The sequence below is a fragment of the Podarcis liolepis genome, assembly GCF_965112155.1.
Source record: "Podarcis liolepis genome assembly, chromosome: 2".
Classification (NCBI taxonomy): domain Eukaryota; kingdom Metazoa; phylum Chordata; class Lepidosauria; order Squamata; family Lacertidae; genus Podarcis; species Podarcis liolepis.
In genome coordinates, this window is record NC_139555.1 from 71,922,751 (window position 1) to 71,950,605 (window position 27,855).

Sequence of the window (27,855 nt, forward strand, 5' to 3'; positions counted from 1 at the left end):
TATAAAAAAACCCCACTGTCATGCATTCACAGTTTGCCCTTTGATATTTGAATCCGTATTTGTTGTCTCGCCATTTATCTGATACTTAAAATTTGCTGGCTGACACTGTATAGTGGATGATATTCAATAATTATGCACAACACTACAAAAGCCTTGAACAATTCCAGTCCCAGAGCAAAAACAAGAAGAGTGGTATGACTTGATCTCGCTGTACAGTAGCTTGCCATTTTCCCAGTTAATGATCAACCCTAAAACATCCAGATAAGCCCATTCAGTCATATGGAAACATATTGTGTAGCCTTTCAGGCACAACCAACCAGAAAATGCTCTTTTAAACTAATGACTGTTCCTATCAAGTTGGGCTTGCCCCCAAAACAAGCATGGTTGAATGCTGATATCATTTAGCATTTCACAGACAGAATTTATATTTAAAAATCCAAAGCTCCTAAACTAAGAATCCTGGAAGGAGATAAAGCAGAAAACGAAACTTACATTGCTTTTATGGTTATTTAAAGAACCACAAAGAATTGCTTTGAAGATGCTTTTATTGAAGTTATGTTTAATCCATTTTTAGCCCATTAAACCTTCATACCATTATTCTAACACCATCCTTAACTTTCCCCTTTAGCTACTTGAAGATTAGAAGGGAAGGGGCAACAATGAGTGTGGCCTGTCTTGTGAAGAAATGCATTAATGGAGCTGGGACGCTAGTATCTATAATTATTCTTGGAAGCTGTTGGATGTCTTGTTTTGGACGAAGCACTGAAACCCTTCTCTCTTGATGCAATGCCAGCCTGGGCTGAGATGTGATCTTACTGGGTTCTTTTTAATTCGTGGAATTAGCCATAATAGCTGAATTGAACTCAGCATTGAAACCTACCACGTTCCGGGGTAGCGTGCTTGTGAATATCTCATGGTAGCAAAAGTACAAACAACTGGGTTGGTGGGTTGATGTCTTGCTCTGTTTGTGGGATTATTGGAAGCATGTTTGGCAAAGGATGCGGGACTCCACTGAGTCTTCTAACCTTCATTTTTTATGAAGTTAAGATTTAGTGACACCAATACTTGGAATTGCTGAGACAGAAAAAAAGAAACTTGTGGTTTATTTAAGGAGCCAAAAACCCAGCACAGATGCATTCAAAAGCTAGGCAACTGGACCAGAGCCTCCCAGGAAATTCTGGGAGAATTCACAAAGTCAGAGGGAAGAATTCAACATAGTACCATGGCAATCATTCTACCAGTGCAAGCATTGCAGCTTGGCCAACACAGCAATTTTCCTCTCCTCCCCCACTCCCTGCATGGTTCTGGGTTCTCATCACCCTCCAAGCCAATTGGGGGAGGGGGTGGCACATGGGGGAAGAGAGGGGAAAGCCCCAAAGCACTAGCAGAAACCCTTGTGCAGGGCTTCTGCTAGCAGGTCTCATTAGGTGAATCTGGTGCAGGATGTTTTGGTCTCACGTAGGGTAGACTAACATACCGGCAGACACACACTTCAGCATATAAACATATGCAGCTGCCTTATATTGGTCCATCTTGCCCCACACTTTAATTGGCAGTAGGTCCCCATGGTCTCTGGCAGATGTCATTTCCAGCCCTGATAGCACCTTAAACAGGAGACACTGGAGAATGAGTCTTGGTCCTCTTATGCATGCTTCCAGGGCTACTCTTTTGATGGAGGAGCTGCTATTGTATCACACTGCAGGCTAACTGTCCTTTTGCTTACAGTAGTCTTTTCTCCATCTGTGGCAAAGTCCTGATGGGGAAGAGGGAAGACTTGTTGGTGCTCACAACACTTTTTAAAGGCTAACAGCCAAATTGAGGGGCAATAAATAGGGCTCAGCATCTAAATAATTTTAGTTCAGTTGGACTTAATACCACCCACCACCACCCCGGCAAAAAAAGGATGCAAGAGGGTCAGAGTTGTGTCACACCTGCTGACAAGCCTTCCCCTATCTAGTGCCTTCCAAATAGTTTGGCTATAGTTCTCATCCTTGACCACTGGTGATGCTGCCTGGAGCTGATGGGAGTTGCAAAGGTAAAGGTACCCCTGCCCGTACGGGCCAGTCTTGCCAGACTCTAGGGTTGTGCACTCCTCTCACTCTATAGGCCGGGAGCCAGCGCTGTCTGCAGACACTTCCGGGTCACGTGGCCAGCGTGACAAGCTGCATCTGGCAAGCCAGCGCAGCACACGGAACGCCGTTTACCTTCCCGCTGGTAAGCGGTCCCTATTTATCTACTTGCACCCAGGGGTGCTTTCGAACTGCTAGGTTGGCAGGCGCTGGGACCGAACGATGGGAGCACACCCCGCCGCGGGGATTCGAACCGCCGACCATGTGATCGGCAAGTCCTAGGCGCTGAGGTTTTACCCACAGCGCCACCCGTGTCCCTGATGGGAGTTGTAGTCCAAAATATTTGGGAGGCACCAGATTGGGGAAGGTAGTTCTTGACCAAGAGCCTCGTGGACACTATCCAATAGGTACCCATAATACTCACACATCTCCCCATTGCCCTGCATTCACCATCACGGTAATGGCACTGCCCTGCGTCTGATAAAAGGCAGTTAGCTCACCCAAGTATTGCAATCTGGGAAAGCGCAATATCCTTGTAGCAGTAGCACAGGTGAGAGGAAATGAACCCGAATCTTGCATAATAGTTGTTCAGCTAAGTGTGCTAAAAAAACAGACTGAGGGAGAAAAGTGAATGAGAGAAGCCTTCCAACTCACTTGCTTTCTCATAGCTTTTACTGAAGTTGGGGGGGGGGAGAGACGAGAGTGGTTATGAAAAGGTAGTTACGACACCAAGTTCCAGACATCTGTCTCCTTTAAGTTGTAGTGCTAACAAGTGTAGGAAGGGTGTGCAAGGATCACTTTCATGGTGGTAGTGAATGCTTCCATTTCCCAGCATTCCACCTGCCAGATCACATATGAACTCTGAAGGTATAAGGTATAAGGTGCTCTCATGCTACAGCTCTTTAGGGTTTCCAAGTATGTCTTTATTTTACTAGGTGTTTTTGGCTACAGTTTCAAAACCCAACAATGCCTAAGCCCTTACTTTAGGCTTACACCTGAGATCATTTTCAAATTATAGTGCACCATCAAAGAAGGAAAAAGTGTGTGTCTGCTGTTTGCCTACATCCAGACCCCCTCTGTTTCAAAAATGGAGGAGTCACCCAGTCGAGAAATGTCTAGAACAGATATCATCAAAACTGCCCTTGGAGTAAAGTGCTGGATCTGCAAAGATGTGTTATTGGAATTCTGTATTTTCATTGTAAATGGAAGGAGGACAGATGTTTGACTTCACAACAACATTGCTGACATACCCTGCATGAAATATATTGTAATACTGTTGAGCTCGACTACAATCCGGTCCTAGGACAGGCTCCAGCCACAGCGGTGTCTCACACGAGGCTCCAGTCCACTGAGGATAGCAGTGACACTGAAATTGTTCCCATGCGAACATGTCTTGATCTGGAAAATCTGTCATTGAGGACTCCTCTTCCCACTGCTGTGGGTCCAGGTGGAGGAAGGCTTCCAGTTCGCTGGGGTCCTGTCTCACGCAACGTCCATGCCCGTGGCACAGCTCGCGGCTGCACATGTGCGCTGCCGTGGTTACGTTGACGATATATGGGCCCAGCGTTGTGGTGATGTAATGCTTGAGGCTCCTGCAGCTCTCCTAGAAGATGGAAAGCTAGGATTACAGTTCAGAACATTCTAGGGATTGGACCCATCGGCACTGAGGATGGGAGCTTCCAGCCATTTCCAACCACATGGGCAGGTGAGCATGGTCATCAGTCAAGGTATCAAGAAAACTGGGAGAAGAGTGGGAGAAACAAGTTATCCTATCCCCACCAAAGCTGGAAAATAGGGGAATAGCTGCTGGGCTACCGATGAGGTGGGCAAAGAGGGTATCTCTTTTCTCTCTCAGGCTGATTCTCAACTTAGGAAGTACAGTGGTACCTCGGGTTAAGTACTTAATTCGTTCCGGAGGTCCGTTCTTAACCTGAAACTGTTCTTAACCTGAAGCACCACTTTAGCCTATGGGGCCTCGTGCTGCCACTGCGCTGCCAGAGCACGATTTCTGTTCTCATCCTGAAGCAAAGTTCTTAACCCGAGGTACTATTTCTGGGTTAGCAGAGTCTGTAACCTGAAGCGTATGTAACCTGAAGCGTATGTAACCCGAGGTACCACTGTATATCCTAGGAAGAGGGCCTTCTTGGCCATGGCATCCCACTGACTGAATGCTTTCCCCACGGAGGCTGGCACCTGTTTTGGTGCCTGGTAAATAGCTTTTTATTTCCTTTAAATAATAAAAGTTTTAATATAATTGTTTAAATCTGCTGCATGATTGTTTCACGGTTGATGGTTGTATTTGAATACATTATAGATATTCTCAGGAAATGTTGGAATTGTGAAGCATATAAAGGCAGTTCATGAATTAATAGATGGATGGGACATGGTTGCAGAGATACTCACCGGTGACTGGGAATAGGAGAGGTCACCCCAGAGCACAACCCCAGCGGCCCCAAGGGCTGCACTCTCTCCAATTGTATACACCAGGTCAGCCTGAATGGAGAAAATGAGAGAATTGTTAGCACTGGGCAGCTTTCTGCATGAGAAGTGCAACGTATCACTTTGGTGATATTAACACATTGCATTAGGCAGGTTTTCTGGCTAATTACAATGGATAGATTTTCACTGAATTTTTCTGGCCCAATTAAGTTCTCTGGTCAAACATGAGTTGTAGTTTCTGTAATGCTTCAAAAGTCTGACCAATTTGCTTAACCAGACACCACAGGAATGTGGATTGTGAAGCCCTTTTTGTGCATCATTTTATTCTATGTTTATGCAGCATTTTCCACCAGCTATTGCTCACCTACACTTTCTCCTCCCTAAATCCAGAAATTCCAGTTAATCAGCAGCTTCTAGCCCATTGGCCAAATTTGGTCCAGGATGGCCTGCAAGGCTAATTCCCCCATACCTGACATGGGGCTGGATCACCTGTGCGACTGCGTGCCTTACAGGGTTTGTGATCATACAGCCAATTCCTGTGGAAAGCAAGGTTGAAGTCATCACCCATCAGTGATGGGCAGTGAGCTCAGGCCTACCAGACTGTCTGTTACCAAGTTCCCCATGAGGAACATAGTTATGAGATGATTGACAAATGGGTTGCTCCACCCACCTATCCAAGTTGGCACACAGAACTGGGGAAAGATGAGGGTGTGCCTAGCCGGGCCAAAAGGATTCCCCATCCTTGACAACACCTTTCTATTAAAGCAGTTAATTAGTTGCTTCCTGTTCACTCACAGCTGGCTGCAGCATTAATGAAGTGCCTCAATTAATTAGCTACTGTGACTGCACTTTTATATATATAATTTTAATCGTAGGTTTATTGTAGCTGTGAGAGACAGAATAACAACAGGGGATCAAATACTTTTCCCCTTCACTGTATGGTGGCAGCTAATATTCCCCACAGAAGGAAGTTTCCAGCTAGGTAAGAGATCTGCACCTCAGTCCTAGCTGTATTTACTCAGAGGTAAGTCCTACTAAATTCAGCGGGGCTTACTCCCAGGTTAAGTGGGTTTAGGATTGAAGCCTTAACCTTTATTCACTTCTACCATTGATGAAGAGTGCCTGGGCCTATTTTACGCAGTTGGCACTTCTCAATTCTTACCTCAGTCAGGTACCGTGGAGAATGTCTGTAGGAGACTCTGGAATACGCGATCACAGGGAGAGGCTGCTTCACGCCAAACTGTGCCACACGAAATGCTTCTTTGAGGCGGTGGTGAACATAACTCTGGTGGTAAGATGTTGGGAGTTTTGGTGAGAGGTAGATACTGGGATAGAGGGCAGATGAAACCTTCCAGAGCCACATGAGATGATCATTCCACTGGACCTCTGTGGGGTTGCAATGGCCGGTGTAGTTCTCTTCGTTCTCCCAGTTGTAATTGAAACAGTCAGGGAACCCATAGAAGCCCCAGAATCCCTGTGGCCTCAGAGACTTCCCCATTTCTAGAGTTCTCTCCATGAAGGCCCGAGCTGCCTGTTCAAACTCTATCTCCGCAACATAGGATTGCTCCGTGAGGGGTTCATCAGGCCTTCTGTTCCTTGCCCATTTTTTAGAGGCCACCCTATACACGTTCTTGGGGCCCCAGTTCCGCCTCCAGAGAGGCCGCCACTCCTCCCAGTCCACCACAGCCAGTCCCTGGAAATCAGGCTTCAGGCTTTCCAAAACATCTCTTGAGACTGTCTCCAGGTGCTTCTTCAGATCGACGTTCTGAGGTATCCCTCCATTGTGCCATTTGCCATCTGGGGAGATGTAGGGATAGAGCCCAAACTTGTTCTTGTAAAAAATGGTTATGTTCTGGCCACGAAAAGCATTGTCCTTGTTCTCCACAATGCCATAGGCTTCCAGAGGCAGGGTGATCCCAAAATGCTCTCGACACTTAGCTGTGGGCAAGTTCCACACCACCACAAATGGCTCCTGCTGGAAAACAGAGCTGGCCGTTGTCTGCTCCCAGCTGTACCCTCTCAGGCACTGGATGACCCCAAGGAAGAAGATGATGCGGACTGAAATGGTTCTGCCCAGGATCATGGTGGGTGTAAGGAGCCAATGTCTCTTCTGGAGCCCCTCCTGCTTTGTTTACAAATGTGCACCCTGGCAGGGAGAGGGGAAAGACAGAGTAAGATCTTCCCCCTGAATTTAAATATCTGACACACAGGGCCAGGGCAGTGTAGCAGTTAGGCTCAGATTATGGCTAGGGACAGCCAGGTTCAAATCCACTTACCAAGGTGACATGATGCGCCAAGGTAAGCAAGGCAGTTTTGAATCCATGCTCCTCATAAATCACTGGGTGGCTTTGGAAATCATTTCCCCCCTGCCCCGGGGGGGGGGGGGTAGGCGGGACTGGCCCCCTCAGGTTGGATCCAGAACTGGCCCACCCTCCATAGGCCACTTTGACAGGTGTACAAGAATGCTATTCAGCAATTACCTGGAACCATATGATGTGAAGTGATTAAAATTTAAACCTGCAGCTGCAAACTTAAGATTGCGCTCTTCATTTTTCCTTCTGAATTGGGCACAGGGGCTGCACCTGCTATCATATGACATCAGGTAATGGACAGGTGACCATGGTTTGGGCCAAACCACCATACAAGGAGGCCTAACAAGGTCTCACAGACTTTACAGGGAAGAGGCAACCATGCCAGTCACCTGGAGCTCCTTCAGAAAATGCAGAACATAAATATAATTACCGTATTTTTCGCTCTATAAGACGCACCAGACCATAAGACGCACCTAGTTTTTGGAGGAGGAAAACAAGAAAAAAATATTCTGAATCTCAGAAGCCAGAACAGCAAGAGGGATCACTGCGACCCCTATTACTGTTCTGGCTTCTGGGATAGCTGCACAGCCTGCATTCGCTCCAGAAGACGCACACACATTTCCCCTTACTTTTTAGGAGGGAAAAAGTGAGTCTTATAGAGCAAAAAATACGGTAATTCAACTAGCCTCACAATATTTTTTATTGTATTTTAAACCTGGGAATCTGGGCTTGACATGGATTCCAAATGGGATTGCTTACCTTGAATATCAAGGTATCTTGGGGTAAGTGTCTTATGTGTCTAAGCTTTAAGGGAGATAAATTCAAGAGCTAAACCCAAGGAAAGGGAAAGGCTGAACACCAGGAAGCGGAGAGCTGGCTGTACTGGCTGATGTGTAAACTTACCTAAAGTCACCTTACTTGGGAACAGAAGCTGTTTGGATTACACAGGCATCTATGCTGCCAGGTATTTTTCCACAATGGAGAAGCCCAAAACACCAACTGGGCTGCTTCCATTTTTTGGTTTTGTTTTGTTTGCTCTGTGTCATCCCCCCCCCCCCCGCTTCATTTCCCACTCTAACACTGCACTACAGAGGATTAGAATAATACCTAAGAAACTGCATGCCAGGATCCTTCCCTAGTTGAACTACTGACTAGCTAGCCAGCCTCTGAACTAGAGACAAGCTAATGAATTAATAGGACATATTGTCTGAGCCAGCCTGTCCAATGAATCAGGTGTGGCTTAGGATCAGAACCACATGGCCACTCTGAAGCCAACAGGTCATCTTGCACAAACCCCCAGCCCACCCCCTCCCTGCAAAGGAACACCAGGTTCAAACTCAAACTTTATTAGACAAGCCAATTCGATGACTGGTTTTGCAATCATCTTGGGACTAGATAAGCATACTGCCATGCCATCATCTTGGGATCAGGTAAGCATTCTGCTTCCTGAGTCGGCATGGAAAACCCCAGCCATCATCTCTCTGTGTTGCAATATTTCCTTTTAGTGGAACAGGTGTGGTAAAATGTCCTTTCTCCTAGCCTCTTTCCTGCCATGATGTGCGCTCTGATCTTCATGTTACTGGTAATGCATAGAAATCATAGCATTATTTTCCTTTCTCCATCTTTTCCTCTAACCGCAGTTTGGTGTAAAGCTATTGCTAGATGTCTCAAGAGTTTTGAATTTACTAAGGATATTTGGATTCACTTAAGTGTGTAAAGTGTTCCTTATTGCAGAAAAGATCTATGCAAATCTACACACAAATTGAAGTGCCCAGTGCACAGAAGGGGTGAAACATTAAAAAGGGTCTCTTGCGCCCTTGGCAAGGAGCTGTATTGATGTCCTCCCCCTGAAAAACCCACTTTACCGCAATAGCCGCATTATTTGTCTAAAATCACCCCCTCTACTCCAGTATCTCAATATTTTCTGAGGTGATTCTGTCATCCAGGCAATCTGCCTCTCGCGACTTTTGACCCACACAACTAACTCTCTTGGTCAGAGCAATCTGGGGAGATTTTTGCAGGGGCCAGTTTCACCATCCCATATGTGCACCCCTGGGCATACAAGCTAAGAATTATCGTATTGAGTGAGCTGTCAGAAATAGCCTCACATGCTCAGAGATGGGACTCGACAACCAGGAATTGGACATTGCTGTACAGCAAAATCACACTCCAGGGTTGAAAAAGCCCCTTTGCATAATTAAAATATTAATATGTAAAATGGGAAGTGCTGGAGTCAAATCCTTACCCTTAAAACTCTTAAATCACTAAGGTATAGATGCTGGTTTTGGTTACTCAGTAATGTGAGAACAAGACTCTCACATGCTTATTTCATGTTATTTCAAAGCTCAGCTCTAACGCTGAAAACAGATTTTTGGGCTTTGTGCAGTTCAAAAGAACTCATTTGTCATTTCCACCATTTCCTTCTCAGCAGGCATGCTGATTTGCATAATTCACCAGCTTTTATAACCTCGACTCAGGAGTGATGTATTAATGAACCAAGTGTGTACAGCAATATGGATTAAAGAATATATGAAGATAATGTTAGCCTAGGAGTAGAAGCAAGAGTCGCCATTCATGGGGAAGAAGATTTGAAGATTAGTATGTTACAACTGCAACAATTTGATCAAGGCTAGGGCGTGCATTATTCTGGTTTTTTAAAATTACATATTGCTGAAGTTGGTGAATATAAAAGCACCAATCATAGCCCAGCCAACTTCCCACCAGAAAAATCTGTTTATTGAGGCATTTTGTATGGGAGAGTCGGATAGGAAAAGTAGAAACAAACCAAATTATACAGTCTCACCATCCAAACAATACCAAAACATTTTGATGTGCTAATCTACATGCAGGAAAACATCCTGCTTCCCTCTACTATGAAGTCTTAAGAGCAGACAGCTGGCAACAGGGATCACTTTACTGAATCCTCCCTCCCATTATTAGTAGGCTCATTATTAGTAGGCTGTTTCCTGCACACTGAAAAGTGGAATAAATTGCAACAATGGGCTTACAAATAGCACAAGTAACATAAGAATAATATTTGTCACCTTGAGCTCCTTCAGGCGGAAGAGAGGGAAGTAAACTGAATAAATAATTGTGCTTACTCCACAAGCTTGCAGTCCACTCTTCTCATTCCACAGGACATCTGAGCCAGAAGTGCTGATGTGACCAGCCCAGCTGCATTGTTAGTACCCAAATTTGATGACATCATCACCTACTGCACCCCATTTCTATCTGGGGCGGCTATATCATGGCAGAACGAGTTACTCGGTAGAACTGAGCCAGACTCAAAACAATTGCTACCTGTATGGTTGCCTCAGGGCAGCCACCTCATGGCGGCATGGTTAGAAAGCTGATTCTGCTCTTCTGGTAAAAGATCCCTAATCAAGTGTCATGGTTAACTAAATGGTGTTTTGTTGACTTACGTTACACCAGAAGGTTAAAAATATATATATATATAACAAAAAATCATTTTTCCTTGCCTGATTGTTCAGACAACTTGGTAGGTTTAAATCTACAGGTTTTCATAGAAGTAAACAAGAACTCAAATTGGTTTGCAGTTTGTCAAGTTCATTGTGGAAGGCAGCAAGTGTGGGAGGAAGAAGAACATGTAATAGCTGCTAATATGTAGTTACACAGGCCAATTCACGTGCTTCAGAGTCTGATGACTTGGACTGACCTTTTTAAAATGCAGCTTGTTGTGTTGTGACTTTTTTTAAAAAATCCACACTTATTTAACTTGTTTTTCACCTGAAACCAATCGGTCCCAACAATAATAAAACAATAAACTGAAATAATTCAGAAGCATAACACACACAACCCCCAAACCAATCCCTAAAAAGAAAACAATATTAACATTATTTACAACTAAAAAGCAACCCCAAACATATAAGCCTAATTATATTCCATCACATATTTCTCATATTCTGGGATGTAGGCGATTGTTTTAACCTGGCACCAAAGACATGAGTTAGTACCAGGAGGGTTTCAATGGGGAAAGCATTACATAGATAGGAGTGCCCTCTCCCTAATTGCCACCTTTTGAACCTGTCTTTAGGGGACACTCAGAGAAGAGCCTCAGATGATGCTCGCAGGGTCTGGATATGTTAGTTTTTGGAGCAATCTCCTTATCAGTCTTCTGTGTATGGTGCTTAAAGCATGAGTCTTTCCCAGCTACATCAGTGATGTGTACTTTTACAGGAGATGGGTTCGAAAGAGCAAAGGTGTGAAGCCAAGAGAGACTCTGGTCTGTAATCTGCAGTGCTATATAGTCCATGTTGCTATTTCAGCCTGTGCTCAAGTCTCATACAATCAGATCAGCATACACAAACTGGACTGAATTCAGATAGATCAACCATGTTTTGGCCAGATGTGAACTGAACTAGCTGAACTAGCTATGTGGCCAATTCTGTGCATGTGCAACAGCCATCATAGTGAACGGTTTGTGTGAACAGGCCCAGCAAAGGGTTTAAGAAGCAGAGCTGAACCTGCTTTATCTGTCAGGCAATCAAGGGTATCCCTTCCCCTTAGGAATTAGAATCAGACAATTGGCCTATGAAGCTCAGTGTTGTCCATCTCTAGACTGGCAGTGGCTCTCCTGGATCTGCATGCAAATAATGAACCCTACTATTGAGTTGCTGTCCTTTTCCATTGCTTCATGCCACATAAATCACCTATAATGAGCAGAGCAGGATGAAACACTGAAGGCATAATACTTGTGGCACCGTCAATTTCTTTGGCAGAAAATGTCAGATTCCACAACACCTTCACAGAAGAGGAACAATCCCTACATACAAAAGAGAGGTGTCCAGAGCATATATTTGTGATTTTATTTGTATGATCAGAGGAACTTTGTATAAGTTTTTTTGGGGGGGGACGACGACTTCATTTTCCTTTGAGGGACCAGAATTCTGAACTGCCCTGAGACCTGCAGGTATAGGGCAGTATATAAATTTAATTAATAGTAGTCGTAGTAGTAGGTACAGAGGAAAACAACCCAAGGTGACCAGACTTTTGAAAATAAAATGTGGGAATCCTGCAAACCACACAGATCTATTGTCTCTTCCAAGAAACAAGGGACAAAGCTACTGGTGTGGTTTCAAGCATTATTATTGGAAAAAATATAAGCAGGCTTCTTCACGTGTACCGTATTTTTCACCCTATAGGACGCACTTTTTCCCCTCCAAAAATGAAGGGGAAATCTGGGTGCGTCCTATGGGGTGAATGCAGGCTTTCACTGAAGCCTGGGGAGCGAGAGGGGTCGGTGCGCACCAACCCCTCTCGCTCTCCAGGCTTCAGGTACACCTCCGCAGCCTAGGCAGCCCTGCGGGAGTTCCCCGCAGGGCTCCCCACGCTGCGGACAGCAGCCTGCCGCCCAGCGGCGGGGCACCCTGAAGCAGGGCGCCCTGCACGCCGGACAGACATCGGCCAGCCCCACAAGCTCAGGGGACAGCAGGGAGGCGCAGCGCCGCCATCCCGCTGTTCCTCGACCTGGTTCAGTTTCCCCGACCTGCTTTTGGGGGGAAAATAAAGGAAAAAAATTTTCCCTTTATTTCCCCCCAAAAAACTAGGTGCGTCCTATGGGACGAAAAATACAGTACTTAAATGAAAATGCTTCATAGGAAAATGTATTGAACAATGTAGATGGTAATACACAAGCTGGCAGCTGTGTTGCATTGTACCTGCAATGCCATTTGTGCAGTTTCGGGTGAGGGATTGCAAGAGTCAATACTTGGTATGAGTTGGAGATTTTTTTCAGTTAATGGAAACCTCAGCATACAATGCACAATTCAGAAATGAAAGCATCTGTGATCAAGCACCCAATAGCCTGCATGTGGAATTGTTGTTTGATAACGGACACATAAAAGTTGCACTCTCTCCTCCAGCAGCCTTTTCTCAGCTGCATCCACAGGACTGCTGTTCCAAGGCTGGAAAGGAGGAAATTCCAAATGGGCTTGGGCTCTGCATTCTTAAGAAGGAATTGTCAAGATTTTGAAGTCGTAAATGTAAAGAAATAATAATAATAATAATAATAATAACAATAATAATAATAATAATAAATTATTTATATACAGTAGAAGTTTGAAGTTGCATCAGACTGAGACGTATTAAATTTCTGTGATAAAATAGTTTCATGGTTTACAAAGTCTTTAATTACTCTTACTGTATTATGCTATTGTGACTATAGGACATGGGATGTAATTCTCCACAAAATTGTGGCATTTATTGTGTAGCTTTGGGCTCCATGGAACAGACGTCACACTTTTGACTGCCCCCCTCAATGGAGAATGTATTTTATAACAGCAAGAGCTGAGAGAGCCTAGTTTAGAAGAAAGAGCAAGTATGCTTCCTACAAGCACACTCAAGGCGAAAGAGTATTAGGGCCATCTCATGCACTACAGTTTTAACATGTGTCTGCAAATGATTTCAACCTTACCTGCAAAAAATGTGGCATCTGCACATGACCAACACATGTCTGCAAAGGCACACAATTAATATATAGAGGGATGTTCCTAACATGTAAAGGGTGAAACTGCCTTAGAAGTGGGATACTGCCTTGAGCAAAATTTAACTATGGCAAGATGGCATACAAATAATTGATGATGATAAATTACTGAAATGAAATGAAACCACAGGCTTAAGAACAAATAGTCACAGAAGGAACAGTGAGCACCTTCACTTAAACACACACAATTGGGTGGCAGGCTAGAGAGAGACTTGACTTTCCTAGAAGTTTTTAACACGTGCCCTTCACTGTAGGAACCCGATCCTGTAACGCCAAATTGTTGGGCCTCATAGTGGTTGCTCAAGAGTGAGAGAAAAGTACTACACATTGGGTAGAATTCAACGTTTTGCTAAAGAAATTGTTCCATCAGGCAAACACAAATGTCCTGACAGAGCAATCTCCCTTCTCCCCCCGCCCCTGTATGCTGTGCTGTGGTTATCCTGCCCCCGCCCCCATTGATTTAAGAACATGGGTTGAGGGAGGAGAACCCCATTATGCTAGCAGGTCTCATTGAGCTGGCTTCCAGTAGCACAGCTATTTAGCAGAATCCAGCCCACCATCAGGGACACTCATTTCACCGGGCTCATTTTAACTGTGATCATTACCTCAACTATTAAGAGGATAGCATCATGGCAGTTAAATGAGGCTATGAAGTTGATCTCTGCCTCAGACCAAGTCATTAACCTGACGATTAAAAAACACCTTTGCAATCAGGCAAGCATTCTATTACAAACATATTTCTGGAATGCAGGCTTCCCAGAACAGACCAAGAGGCCAAAGAATGATACAGGTTTCAAATTAGAATCGTGTGCGTTTGTGAAGGACAGGCCTGCTCTGCCATTATCCTACCAAAACACGTCTTTCTCTTGGTTTTATCTAATCTTTGTGGGGACACTGTTGCCTCCAACAGATGCCTAGTCCTACTGAACTGACTTCTGTAAGCATTAATTCCATGGGCTCTGAAATACACCTATCTGTGCATCCGCTGCAGAGTCAGAGGAGACGGTTCAGATATTTCAGAGATGCTTTATTGATAAAATGACATCAAACTTGAAGGCAAGGCAATTTACGATACACAGCTCAGCACAGGCCCACTCAGCTATGGCAACCATCACTGGAAGACAATGGGGGACAGTGGATGGCCTTGAAAGTGTATCCAAAATAGATCATTGTCTAAGCAAACTTCACATTTTTATGGCATGAAAATGGGCTCGTCTGAAAAGAGTTCTGATAAAAACAACCATGGAAGATAGAATCTATTGGCTTTGTTTGTGTTAGAATAGTTCTCTCACAGCCCATCTCACTGGATCTGAAGCTGAGCTTTTCTTCTCAGCATCTCTGCTCCTTCACTTCATCTTCATCACACTTGCACAGGCACATGGTGAAAGGGTCAGATGTCCTTCTCCATCCAGAATATGGGCCGCCCCTTCAGGTCCCGATATGGCGTTTCTAGAAACAGCTGGTTCTGGGCTTTGTCCCCCGATGGGCCAGAAGAGGCAGATTTGCAGGAATCAGGATGGCCTGCCGAAAGGGCCATGGGCGGAGGTGGAGGAAGAGGAGGTGGGGGAGGGGGAGGAAGGTTTGCAGCAAAAAGAGGCACAGTGGCTGATTGCGAGGGTGGAAGAGAAGCATTCATGGCCTGGGAAGAGGAACTGTGGGAAGCTACAGAAGCTGACAGGTGGGGAGGGGGAGAAATGGTGGTGGTTGCTGGCGGATAAGAATGAACAGGAAGCAATGGAGGTGATGGGGGAGGAGAAGCCGCTGAGCAAACGGCGAATGAGGAAAGGTGTGCTGAAGGTGGCAATGGAGGAAGGCTTGCTCCGCATCTCCTGCTACAAGATGCACTTGGCTCACGCTTCCCAGGCCCTGTGGGAAGTTCCTTGTCCTGCTGAAGGGGAGAGAAGCTCTCCAGAAACTCCATAGGTACAAGGGAACTCGCGAATCCTGCACACTGAACTGGCTTGGACAAGCTGTAACCCAGGTGGGCGTAGAATTGCTGCTTGTCGTGGGTGGTGAGGTGCAGGCGCCTATAGCTGTGGGACTTGGCGTACTGCTCAACAGCTTCCATCAGCTTCCTGCCATAGCCCTTTCCCCGGAGGGCCTTGGCAACAACCACCGTCTCCACAAACAAGCTCTTGGGCTGGCCAACCACACGGGACAGCCTGGCATGCCCCAGGAGTTGGCACTGACTCTTGGCCGTCTTCCCTTCCGCGGTGTCTTCCACAGACCTCTGGGTCCTAATCAGCACCAGGCACAGGGGGAAGCTGTTGCTGGATCTCTGCAGGGAGTGGATGCGGGAGGTCCTGCTCCTTTTCCACTCTTCATTGATGAGGTCGGCACAGGCCTCTAGCAGATCGGGCCTCTGGTGAAGGGGCACCGCTGTGAGCATCTCTGAAACAGACCCCATTCTTCTCACCACCAGAGGACCAAGCGGCGAAACGTTACATGGGACACAGGGAGCTTGACTCACTCCTGAAAGCACAAACACAATGAAGTGTGTTTGCAGTGCACAATCAGTTCCAAGAGACCTACTAACCCTTTCGCAGGGAAACCTCACCTTGCCAGGATCAAACCCAAGCGGAAGGATGATTACATCCTCTGTAATCATCCCATAAAGCAAAGGGCTGCAGATGCCAAGACAGCCTTAGCTCTTGGTCTTACCAAGGTACAGATAGCCAAGGCAGTGTGATCCTAATGTTGTAGCCCATGACTCCCAACATCCCTATTGGCTATGCTGGCTGCAGCTGATGAAAGGTTGTAGTCCAACAACATTAGGAGGGCATTGCATTGGCTATCCTTCGACTTGGTCTTTTACCAAGTGCCGGTTTGGGGCATGCGTAACAAGACATCGAGTCTGCATCCTCTGCTACAGTGCTGGAGAAACTGTGGCTCCCCAGCTCCCACAGTTCCTGAAGACTGGCCATGCTGGCTTTGGCTGATCAGAGTTGGGAGTCCAGCAACATTTGGAAGGCCACAAGTTTCCCAATCCAGTTCTACTATAAAAACATCTGGGAATCAGTGTAGACTATAAGCCAATTCCTATAAATGCTTGTTTGAAACTCAGCTTTTATTTTTCCCTTGGGGACTGAAAAGGATTCAGTCATACAGAAATATGGTGTACAGTGGTACCTCGCAAGACGAATGCCTTGCAAGACTAAAAACGCGCAAGACGAAAGAGTTTTCCGTTTTTTTAGTCGTTCCGCAACACAAATTTCCCTATGGGCTTGCTTCGCAAGACGAAACGTCTTGCGAGTTCTTGCGAGTTTGTTTCCTTTTTCTTAAAGCCACTAAGCCGTTAATAGCCGCTAAGCCGCTAATAGCCGTGCTTCGCAAGACGAAAAAACCGCAAGACGAAGAGACTCGCGGAACGGATTAATTTCGTCTTGCCAGGCACCACTGTACACCCTCCCAAGGTACAGAAGTATGTAACATGGTTCACTTACTATATTCATGTAAGTGCAGTCTGGCTGAATGCAACTCATCCCTTGTCCATTGGAAGGCCCACTCAAGCTCTATGAGTTTCTAAACTGCCAACATGTTCCCACATTTAATTCACAATTATGGGAGTATGTTCTGTACTCTATGAGATGACAATGGCCATGGAGATTCCTGGGCAGCCAGACTGCAGACAGATACGACTTCTTAAGCTATGTGTGAAGAGCAACCCACTTTAGAAGAAAACTCAGGTTCTGTTTGGCTTCTTTACCCTTCTTACAACAGTCCAGTTGGGACCTTGATTCAAGAGTGGTTTAAAATTGAAGGTACTCTGATATAGCTTAGGTACTCGGTGGCTTCTTTCATGACAGTCACACCTCCTCTCAAGAGATGGTACCTAAATATGCAACATAGGTTGTCTTCTTTTTGCATCTGCCTACACTGCAGATCATTCAAGTGAATATTTGCATAGAATGTGCATCGACCAATAACATGCCCAAACTGTGAAAGGCTGTTTACTTTAAAAAAAAAAAAATCCAGCAGAATCTTCCACACAAAATGGAAGCAATGATTCCAAGGACCACCTTACATCACCACCTTTGTCTCATCTGGAGCACGTGGGAACTGGCCAAGCAAGTGTTTCCACATGTCTCCATAATGCAATGTGCCACTTCCTCCAAAATCTCCCAGAAGGGGACTCAGCTATAGGTTTGGCAAATTGCAAGCAGGTGGTATGTTGAAACGTTCCCCTAACCAGTCCAGAATGTCACAGATGAGCCTCAAATGGTTTCAAGAACCAGCCCACAGTCAGAGTTCAAACACTGTATGAATCTCATTGTCCTTTGGTTGGCGCATGAATTTGCAGAGAGGCAGCTGTGTTGAGCAGGACCCTGACCCCCCAGTGAATGTTAGCAAGTCTAGTCACAACTCCATCCTTCTCTATATATTTTTGGAGGTGGTGGTGGGGTATATACAAGTGCAAGGGGTATAGTAACAGAGCACACACTTTGCATAAAATAGTTCCCAAGTTCAACTCAGGAATCTTCATAGATGGGGCTGGTAAAGACCACTGCCTGAAACCCTGGAAAGTTGAGAATATAGAAAATACTGAGTCAGACAGCAATGATATGAAGGTATCTTCGTGTGTTCATGTGACAGAGGGAAGGTGGGCTTCCATTTACAGTTTTGTCCCCTTAACTCTTCATCTCTCTGATGTTTCAGACAGCACAGAGAATTCTCTCCAGGCTGCCTGGGAGGAAATGGAGGAGACTGCGGAGAGAAAAATGTTCTCATTCATTCTTTCCCCCTCACTCTTTCTTCTTTGGCTCTCCATACCTTCCATACGGTGAGACTCAACGTTATCATATAGACTCTCACTAAACCCGTGAGGCAGCCTCCAAATGGGAGCCACACTGGAAGATGAAAAAAACACCCAAGAGACAACAATAAAAAATCATCCTTTCACAACCCTTTATGAAGTAGCTTATGAAATTATACCATGCAGCCACTGCACTCAGGTTATGAAATAGGAACAGAACATGCCCTCCGAAAGGTGGGCTGAGGAGATTCTCATGACAGGGACATTAGCTGGGAGCAAATCCTAGAGCCACGTAAGCAGAGGGAACTCTAGGGTATTGCTTTAGAGCCTTAGCATCATCCAGTTACTGCAGCATTGAGTTTAGAGAATGCTATTTTGACAATACTGTGTTGCATCTGCAGACATGCACAGTTAAGTCCTCACGATTGCTTATGTCGGCTCTCATTTACCCGCAAACAGCAGATGACTCAGTTCCCTCTCAGAGGCTAGATGTAGCCCCCCTCACACAAGTTTTCAACACAGCCCGTGCTACCTTTTCTGCAAAGGTGCTCTGTGACATTACTGGAAAAGCCGTATGTTTGGGGAAGGAAGTGTCTCGTACAAAGAGTTTTCTCAATAAAGCCTAAGAACACCACAACTTGTGCCTCCAGTTACTGGAAAGGACTGCTCCTCAAGACAAAATTTGGTTGTGCACCAAAAAGAATTAATGTACATCTTTTCAAAGTTGTTGCAGCCCACTCAAGTCACAGGAGTGCATTCCCACCAGGGCAGAGAATCAGTCCAATGGTCTAAAACTATTTCAATCACCTCTCACAAACATCAATTACTCATGCTTATTACTAATTATGCATACTAAGTACGTAGGCACTTTTCCAGGTGCTTCACATGAATTCCACTGAAGTAACCCTTACAACAGCCTTGTAAGGTAGACCAGTTTTATTATCCGAGCATCACAGATTGGGGGCGTATGGGGGGTGGCTGAGGCTGAGAAAGCAATGGCCTGCCTAAGGCCACCTAATGAGTTCGTGATTGAAATAAAGATTGATGTAAAATTACTGCTGAACTCTTTTGATAGGCTGATACTAACGTTTTGCTAATGCACTGCTGTCTTCGTTATTTTCTTCTATATCTTAAGCCATTTGGGGAAGCTCTTGAGGGAAAGGGACATACAAATAAACTGAGGTGATGATTGGTAAGGCGAGGTTTTCACTGGTTTGCCAACCACAGCTTGTTCTCTAACCATGCACTATGCCAGCTTCCACCGCCTTTGCCATCCTGTTGCCCTCCAGATGTTTTAGGCTGTGATTCTCATCAGCCCCACACAGCATGGCCTCATTGGCTGGGGCTAGCAGGCGTTGCGATCGAAAACATCTGCAGGGCACTAGATTGGTGAAGGCAGCGGCAGAGCATATGCCTGCACTGCCTAGGGCAGGCCCGCTCCCAAGGGGGGCAGGGTGTGCTCCTGAGGGGGGCAGAGGGGTGCCCTTCCAGGCGTGGGATAGTTGCTTGGGTGCAGGGAGTGACGTGTGCGCCCTGCAGCTGGGGTCAGAGCGAGCCACTCACAGGGGTGGAGCAAACCGCCCATGGTAGACATTCAGCGCGCTGCCCACCCCGACTCCCAAGCCTCCCCCAAGCTGTCAGAACAAAGGGGGAAGGGGGGAATACCACCATCAAAGCGGCACAGCTCCCCCCCTTCCGCTGATGGCTCAGGGTAGGCTTAGGCGTTGCAGATTTGCGGCGCACCAAATGTCACCCCCCTCAGCGAAGATACCCGGGGCAGTCCGCCCCCACCGCACTCCCCTTCCTCCGCCCCTGGGTGAAGGCTGCCTTCAAGCAACAGATATGCACACACAAAAATACCTCTAAGTTTGCTCAGGGCTACCTTTGTCACCTGTGACCATTGCCAACGTGGGGATAGACTGCTAAAGGGAACCTGAATTTACGTTCTCGCCCATGTAGTTTCTGCATCCACATTACAAACTGATTTAAGCACCAGGTGTTCAACTGCTTTGGGAGCTTGCTCAGCACCAGGTGTCCAAGAATACACAGAAAAGGCACTTGTCATAAGCCCCCCTGGAGGGAAGAGCCCCGAGGTATGGTGTGAAGGCACATGAGCCTATCACCTGGCTGGAGCTAAACAGGCTGCCACGTTGCCTGGATGAGTGACTGCCTGTGAACCAGGCACAGACAGTGGTACCTCGGGTTAAGTACCGTATTTTTTGCACCATAACACTCACTTTTTTCCTCCTAGAAAGTAAGGGGAAAGTCTGTGCGTATTATGGAGGGAATGCCTACGGGTGGCATGCCTACGGATTTTCCTCCTCTAAAAACTACGTGCGTGTTATGGTCGGGTGCGTGTTATAGAGCGAAAAATACGGTACTTAATTCGTTCTGGAGGTCTGTACTTAACCTGAAACTGTTCTTAACCTGAAGCACCACTTTTGCTAATGGGGCCTCCTGTTGCTGCCACACCACTGGAGCACAATTCCTGTTCTCATCCTAAAGCAAAGTTCTTAACCCGAGGTAATATTTCTGGGTTAGTGGAGTCTGTAACCTGAAGCGTCTGTAACTTGAAGTATATGTAACCCGAGGTTCCACTGTACTGCCTTGAATTCCATGCCTAAATTAATGACACAGAGGTCAGAAAATAAATAAAAATCATACAGCCTGCCTTGTGTGCACTATACAAGACTCCCTTGAAGAAGAGATGAGAAAAGTAATTAACACACCATACGTGAATGACCTCTGTTGCATCACTCACGGACCGTTTTGGAAAGCACTCTAGCAGAGAACAGGGCAATCAGAAAATAGCATACCCCTAGGTAGACTAATAAGCCCTACTTGCGCTAAATTCCATGTTACCAGCAGGCCTGCAAGTTCTGGTCCAAGTAGCTTTTCTGACAAAAACCTCTATATCCAAGGCACGCACTGCTACAGGGGATTTCTTGTTTTCAAGGATCCTGGCTCTGGAAATAAGCCGGCAGTGTCATCACAACACTTCACTAGCAATACCACCCAAAAATGCCACACAGTGTTTCCTTTTTTCATTTCTAAGCATCCTGCTGCTAACTTGGGCACTAGGATTCCCTAACCCTCCTGCTAAAATCAACAACACACTCTACACATCCTGGAGGAAGAGAAGAAGAGGCTGAACAAATTCCATTCATCCACACCTACTCCCAGCTCTACTAGAGCAGCACTAGATGAAAATCGCTCCTTGCGTGAGGTGAAGATTCTATCCATCTCAACAATAGCCAGGAGAGCATCCCTCATTCCTCAGGTTCTACCGTTGCCTCTCAGAACATGACAGTATGACCCATATGATACTCTGGTCTTAAATTTTCATAATTCTGAACAGGCACCAAACCCACACACTTTATATCCCATCCATCCCAGTTTTATATTGCCTGTTCCTCTAGTACAGCTGTCTGAGCACAGTATACATGTTTGCTACAGGATCCCTTCATAACAGGATGAGAAACCCATGGCTCTCCAGGCGTTGTTGGACTTCATCTCCCATCAGCCCCAGCCCGCCTTGCCATTGGTCAGGATTGATGGGAGCTGTAGTCCAGCTAGACTTGGAGAGCCACAGGCTCCCCTCCCCTGCTCTACAATAAGACCACCAGCAGAAGAAAAGAAGTGTCAAATACCTGTGGCAAATGGGAGCTGCCTGAAGTGCCGCTTCCCTCCTTTGGAGATTCTGCTTGCAATGCTAAGGCTCAAGGGAAACCGTCTACTTTCGCAAGAGCATGACAGGAAGCTACACATGCGCCTGCAGCTCATTTCTTCTTTTAAAGAGTGAGCTGTCTGTTTACTTGACACCCAGGTCTTGGAATGTAATTTGTGTGCTGAGTAGCCCAGCCCAGCCCTGACAGGAGCCAAAGGCTGGCACCCATCCAAACAACAACAACAACAAAGCAGCAGACACAGACTTCGTCTATGGGGTTCCCAAACAGATGCCTTCAACCACTACAGCTCCTAGGTCCAAGTGTAGGCTGAAGTATCAAAGAACTCCATTTTGGGGTGGTGGTGGTGGGGAGAAATGGACTCATTTAGATTCTGAGAATCCAGCCCCTAATAAACATCCAGCCAACTCACTTTGGCAACAGAATTCTATCATGAGTAGAAAGGAAAGGGAGCAGGGCTAGCAACCATCCGACAGCAAAGAAAGCAGGTGGGCAAGGAAGGCAAACTAGACTTGCTGCTTACCGTGCCTTAACTCCTCCCCAATAGTTCCATCTCCACACATCACAAAATGAGGCTGCTGAGCCTTTGTACAGTGGTACCTCGTGTTACAGATGCTTCAGGTTACAGACTCCGCTAACCCAGAAATAGTACCTTGGGTTAAGAACTTTGCTTCAGGGTGAGAACAGAAATCGTGCTCTGGAAGCGCAGCGGCAGCAGGAGGCGACATTAGCTAAAGTGGTGCTTCAGGTTAAGAACAGTTCCAGGTTAAGAACAGACCTCCAGAACGAATTAAGTTCTTAACTCCACAGCAGGGATGGAGGGGGGGGGCTTGAGGCCCTCCAGAGGTTGGACTCCAACTCCCATCAGCCCCTGCCAGTGTGGCCAATGGTCAGGGATGAAGGGATTCGGAGTCCAACAATATCTAAGGTAAAGGTAAAGGGACCCCAGACCATTAGTTCCAGTCGTGACCGACTCTGGGGTTGCGGCACTCATCTCGCTTTATTGGCCAAGGGAGCCGGCGTACAGCTTCCAGGTCATGTGGCCAGCATGACTAAGCCACTTCTGGCGAACCAGAGCAGCACACGGAAATGCCGTTTACCTTCCTGCCAGAGTGGTACCTATTTATCTACTTGCACTTTGACGTGCATTTGAACTGCTAGGTTGACAGGAGCTGGGACAGAGCAACGGGAGCTCACCCCGTCGTGGGGATTCGAACCGCCGACCTTCTGATCGGCAAGTCCTAGGCTCTGTGGTTTAACCCACAGTGCCACCCGCGTCCCGGGTGCAATATCTATATCTATCTATCTATCTATCATCTATCAGCAATATCTAGAGGACCACAAATTCCCCACCTCTGATTTCAGTTCTCTATGCCCTCTTGCCACAGCACAAAACCCCTTTTGCTAGTACAGGTACTTTACCTTCTTGATTAGAGGCATGTTTCCAAGCTGTTATAACTACACACCAGTTCTATGAACATATAAACTTTGGCTTATTCAATGTCAACAGTGGATTGATCTACAGAGCCAAACGGAGCTTATGTTTCTAGAGTAATAGATGGAAACCAGGCCTACTGGGGTGGGGTGAGGAGGCCAGGGAATCCACTGGGCAGAACTAGGGCATTGCCATGAAGACATTCATCCTGCCCGGTCTCCAGAAAGGACAGGAAGGATGTTGTTTACAAGGTCTCAAAGCACAGAGGCTTGTTCTCCTGTGCTGTCTTCCAGTGTCAACACATAGTGCAACACAAGGAGGAAACAAACCTGCTCTGTGTCTCAGGTAATTTTGGGACGTACCTGCTACCAACAAACACTCCTTGGTAAAAGGTCACAAAACTCATGAAACTGGGGACAAGACAAGGTGGTTAGACTGTCCACAGGCAATGCGGTGGTCTGTTTCCTACCACTATTAATGTACCCAACACAGCTTTTCCTGCAATGGAATTAAAAATACTAATTAAGTTTCAAATTCCCTTCCATATCCTGACTTCTGGAAAACAGTCATATTCCTTTTGGGGACACAGAAAACATTCATATATTCATAGAGCTCTGAATAACTGGAACTGCTGTTTACCCACTGTCAGATGGGAAACATAACCAAGCAAAAGGGTTAATGGACAATGGACAAAAGGCACTGACAGCACAATCCTATACATGCCTACTCAGAAGTAAATTCATTGAGCAATGGGGTTTACTCCCAAGAAATTGGGTACAAGAATGTAGTCTTAAAGGCAGTCATAATGAAGACCCCTTTCAGTGCTTTCCATGGGGCTGAGTTACAACGAACTTCTGTCATCCAAGTTGGTGGCTATCACTATACCTAGGGGGCTCAAATTCCATAGTTTAAAGATGCGTGTCCAGTGTTCAAAATTCACATGCGACCAAGTGAAGATGTCCACTTGATTGGTATCACAGTAGGCTACCCTCTTCTACAAGGGAGGCTCGCCTGGCGCCTTCATTACATATTTTTAGGCACTAGGCAAAAAAGTTTCTCTTCAACCAGGCGTTCAGCTGATTAACATTCTATGGCTTTTTATAAGTGTTGTGGAAAGTTGGGAGTTCATTGGTTTGCTTTTATATGGCATTTTCATTTTTTCTTTTACTGTTGTGAACCACCCTTGGATCTTTAGATGGAAGGGTGGTGTACAAATTTAACACATAATAATCATACAATCATATAAATGTAGTGTTGGAAGGGACCTAATAATAAAAAGCTTTTGTACTGGTGCACTTATGAGTCCTTCTCACATATTATTTTTTTTTTTCTGATTATGCAAGCAGTTCACATGCACTTCATCCAAAGCACTGGGCAGTGGAGAATCAGAACTAGGTCTCCGCAAGAGAGAAACAGTTCAAGTGCTGGATGATTGTACCTGTCATGTGTGGTTGGGTTAGTCTCAAGAGATGGCTTGGCCCTCTTTAGTAAAACTGGGATCTGGCAGCCAACAACACATCCTTTCCCATGGGTGAACGGATGCATCAGTGTTGTTTATGGGATTTCCATCCCCAACCCTCTCTACTGGTTATTCTGCCCAAGAGTCACGCTGCAAAAACCACTGTCTAGACCCAAAAGAGAGGACAGTCAATAGATCACAGTTAAAATTACCAAAGCGCAGGGAAACCCTAATAAAACATTTTCAGCCACAGGAAGAGTCGAGACCAAAGGTCACTTCTATAAACAACTTAATGCTGAGGAAAGGTGAGTTCATGCCAGTGCTTCTAACATCCCACTTATTTCCAAATGAATGCCTGGTCTTCCTCAAGGCCTTAGCATGCACTGCCTTAATTTTTTTTTTTTAAATGACCTACATGAACTAAACTCCGATTCATTCACACATGCAGTCGAATCCTATGCATGCTTAGTCAGAATATTGCCGAGTAAGTATATAGGATTGCTGCCTCTCAGGTGTACATCTATAAAGAGAACTGAAATGCGCACTGGTTCTCAATCTCCTCCTAGTGAAAGGATCACAAAAACTCAAATAAAAAGCCGCCTACACATTACAGGGTTTAGGGATGGGTTCACTGCTGAGAGGCAGAGGTACTGGTTAATAAAAGGCTGGTGCCCAAAGCAATATCCTCCAGCCCTGCCTAAGGCAAATCCAAGGATGAGAGAGGAGGCAGTGTGCCTTGCACTTGCAACACATATGGTACTCCTCTCTCCTGAGACTCATTATTATAATTCAAGGATGCTACAGCCCCTCTAGGGCAATATGGATTGATTACAAGAGTGACCCATTTCAGTAATGGGGCGGGTGGGTTAGATATTAGGGAGGAAGCACTTCAGTTGCCTTGCCCCGTGTGCACCTGCGGGAATATTCTGTTTCAGTTCCCTGGGGAATCCACCTTTGAACTCTGAGCGGATGTGCAGTAGCTCTGCAACCTCAGCTGAGGTCGATGGTCAGCCCTGCTGCATCCCTTCCCTTTCGCTCTTTCTGCTCCAAGCAACTGCCGGCAGCCCCTTCTCTGGCTCCTAGTCCGGGGGAGTGGCGTCCCCCGTCCGCCTCCCCTAGGGCAGAATCGCAGCTCGAAAGAGCTTTCCAAGAAGCGGCGCGAGGTGTCAGCAAAGTTCCTGCCAGCGCGCTAGAAACCCGCCGCCTCCCACCGATCTAAGGGGCGGCCAGCCGGGGAAGGCGCTCCCTTCCTTAAAAGCAGGCCTTTCCTCTCCGGGGGCCGCTCTCCAGGAGGCACCCCCTAAGGAGAAGCGGGCATCTAATATTATTTCACCCTTTCCTTTCTTTCTTTCTCGCTCACTCACTCGTGCCTGCGCGCAAATACTGGGCTAAGAAACACTTGCAAGTCTTTAACTTGAGTCACTAAGCTGGATCCCAGGAGCGAGGGAGGGACGGGTGCCCTCGCCCGCTTCCCGCAGAAGCCTCTCCTCCTTGCCAGAAGAGGTCCAAGCCCTTTTATGGACACAGCCTCCTGCTTCCTCCGAGATGCCCCAGGACAGACGCCGCCGGGCCGGTCCCCCACCCCCCGCTCGTAGGGGCCACCCTAAAATCGGGCACGCGATTCTGCCCCCCCCCACGCCCCGAGAGAATGTGGGGTGTCGCCCCGTGGAGAGCCCTGCCTCCCGCTGGAGGGGATTTCAACCGGGCGTAACCCCCCCCCGGCACCACCTCTTCCGACCCGGGCGCATCCCCGGCTGTGCAATGATGGCGAGCCCGGCTCCGCGAGCGCTTTAAGCGGGGACGGGGCGGGAAGAGATACTGACATGCTAGCGAACGGCAGGGGCTCTCAGTCGCGCGCTCAGCTCTCCCCGCTTCCTCCGGCTTCGCAGAGCAGAACTACCCCACTTTCGCCCTCGCTCCTCCCTTTACGCATAAGTCGAGGAGAGGCGGGAAAGAAAGACGCCCAGCTTCTTCTTCTGGAGGCCACAGCGCCGTGTAGCGGCTAGGAAATTTCTTCCTCAGGAGAGCCTCCCGCTCCCGCTCCCACCCCCAACATCGCGTCTTGGCTTTTTCAACCGCCCGTCTGGAAGCATGTGTGCATTCGGAAGACGCGCGTGCTTCATGAAGGGGAGATTAATGCATATTGTGCGCGTGGAATCCCCAGAAGAGATGAAATTCGACTGTCCGCTATGCAGTTGGAGACACCATTTGAAACCCTTGTTTTGCTTGGAAGAGGCCTCTGTTTAATTTAGCCGACTTAATAGATTTAGTTGCAGATGGGTAGCCGTGTTGGTCTGCCATAGTCAAAATAAAAAAATTCCTTCCTGTAGCACCTTAAAGACCAACTAAGTTAGTTCTTGGTATAAGCTTTCGTGTGCATGCACACTTCTTCAGATACACATCTGTGTATCTGAAGAAGTGTGCATGCACACGAAAGCTTATACCAAGAACTAACTTAGTTGGTCTTTAAGGTGCTACAGGAAGGAATTTTTTTATTTTAATAGATTTAGTAAGCATACGTTAGTAAAATTAGGTACAACATAAATATTATTACTTAGTTTTTAGTTTTTCTTACAGAATAAGAAAATCATGGCAGGATGTAGAGAACGTTTCCTGAAGGATCAGTTACACCATTTCTGTTTTCCTTCATGATACAGGCTTCAATCCTATGCAAACTCACCTGGTAGTAAGCCCCACTTAACTCAAGGGAGCAGACATTTACAGCATTGCATTGTTTTTCAGCTACATACTGGATTAGCATATTAGCATATATTTTTATGTGGCAGACAATAGGTAGTTTAGTTTACTGTATGTCCTTTCCCAAACTCAGTTCTTAAGGATGGGAAGACCTGTTGTCATTGGTTCCCAGGGGTAGTGTAGACGTGCATGCTTTTACTCAGATCCTCAGGATTTCAGAAAAATTTCAGAAGAATTTGCATTTCCACAGTAGGACATCCAGGAGGGGCCTGCTGTCACTCTACCTCCATTAATGAATGCCTGGTACTTCACTTCGTACAAGAGGTGCATTTTCAGAAGAACAAACACTTCCAGGAACTTTCCCATCACAAGTCATTTGAGAATGGGCTGCCCATATAAGTAATGCAAGAGTGGCTAATCCTAGTTGGGGGGCCTGATCTACTTCTACAAGCAAATGTTTCTGACTCCCCATGACCATACTGATTTTAGGCATAGCAGCAAAA

The 27,855-nt window shown here is 46.4% G+C and overlaps 2 protein-coding genes and 1 long non-coding RNA gene across 5 annotated transcripts; 1 reads left to right on the top strand and 2 right to left on the bottom strand.

Annotated features, from left to right (window-relative positions):
* Positions 1-527: 527 nt before the first annotated feature.
* HYAL3 (hyaluronidase 3) lies at positions 528-21,865 on the bottom strand. Of its 3 annotated transcripts, XM_083488731.1 has the most exons (5): positions 21,726-21,865; positions 5,671-6,654; positions 4,473-4,562; positions 3,320-3,672; positions 528-1,753 (listed from the first exon to the last, which is right to left on the bottom strand). In XM_083488731.1, exons 2-5 carry the CDS (start codon positions 6,589-6,591, stop codon positions 1,720-1,722), a joined length of 1,398 nt encoding a protein of 465 aa, XP_083344857.1. In that variant the 5' UTR covers positions 6,592-6,654; positions 21,726-21,865; the 3' UTR covers positions 528-1,719. The 3 variants fall into 3 exon arrangements, with proteins under 3 accessions (XP_083344857.1, XP_083344855.1, XP_083344856.1); XM_083488729.1 differs by having other exon boundaries at positions 528-3,672; XM_083488730.1 differs by lacking the exon at positions 21,726-21,865 and adding an exon at positions 9,865-9,993 and having other exon boundaries at positions 528-3,672.
* On the top strand, positions 10,194-12,876 carry LOC310700028. Its single transcript, XR_014522371.1, has 2 exons — positions 10,194-11,959; positions 12,415-12,876. It is a non-coding gene; the product is annotated as an uncharacterized lncRNA (long non-coding RNA).
* NAA80 (N-alpha-acetyltransferase 80, NatH catalytic subunit) lies at positions 14,333-26,605 on the bottom strand. Its single transcript, XM_083488780.1, has 2 exons — positions 26,479-26,605; positions 14,333-15,794 (listed from the first exon to the last, which is right to left on the bottom strand). Exon 2 carries the CDS (start codon positions 15,727-15,729, stop codon positions 14,713-14,715), a length of 1,017 nt encoding a protein of 338 aa, XP_083344906.1. The 5' UTR covers positions 15,730-15,794; positions 26,479-26,605; the 3' UTR covers positions 14,333-14,712.
* Between the last annotated feature and the right edge of the window lie 1,250 nt (positions 26,606-27,855).

Coding starts and splice junctions, on each gene's coding strand:
- HYAL3 (XM_083488729.1), bottom strand. CDS start 6,591: ATGATCCTGGGCAGAACCATTTCAGTCCGCATCATCTTCTTCCTTGGG. Junction 4,563..5,670: donor CTCCACGGTACCTGACTGAG/GTAAGAATTGAG, acceptor TTCTCCATTCAG/GCTGACCTGGTGTATACAAT. Junction 3,673..4,472: donor TCTCCTATTCCCAGTCACCG/GTGAGTATCTCT, acceptor TCCATCTTCTAG/GAGAGCTGCAGGAGCCTCAA.
- NAA80 (XM_083488780.1), bottom strand. CDS start 15,729: ATGGGGTCTGTTTCAGAGATGCTCACAGCGGTGCCCCTTCACCAGAGG.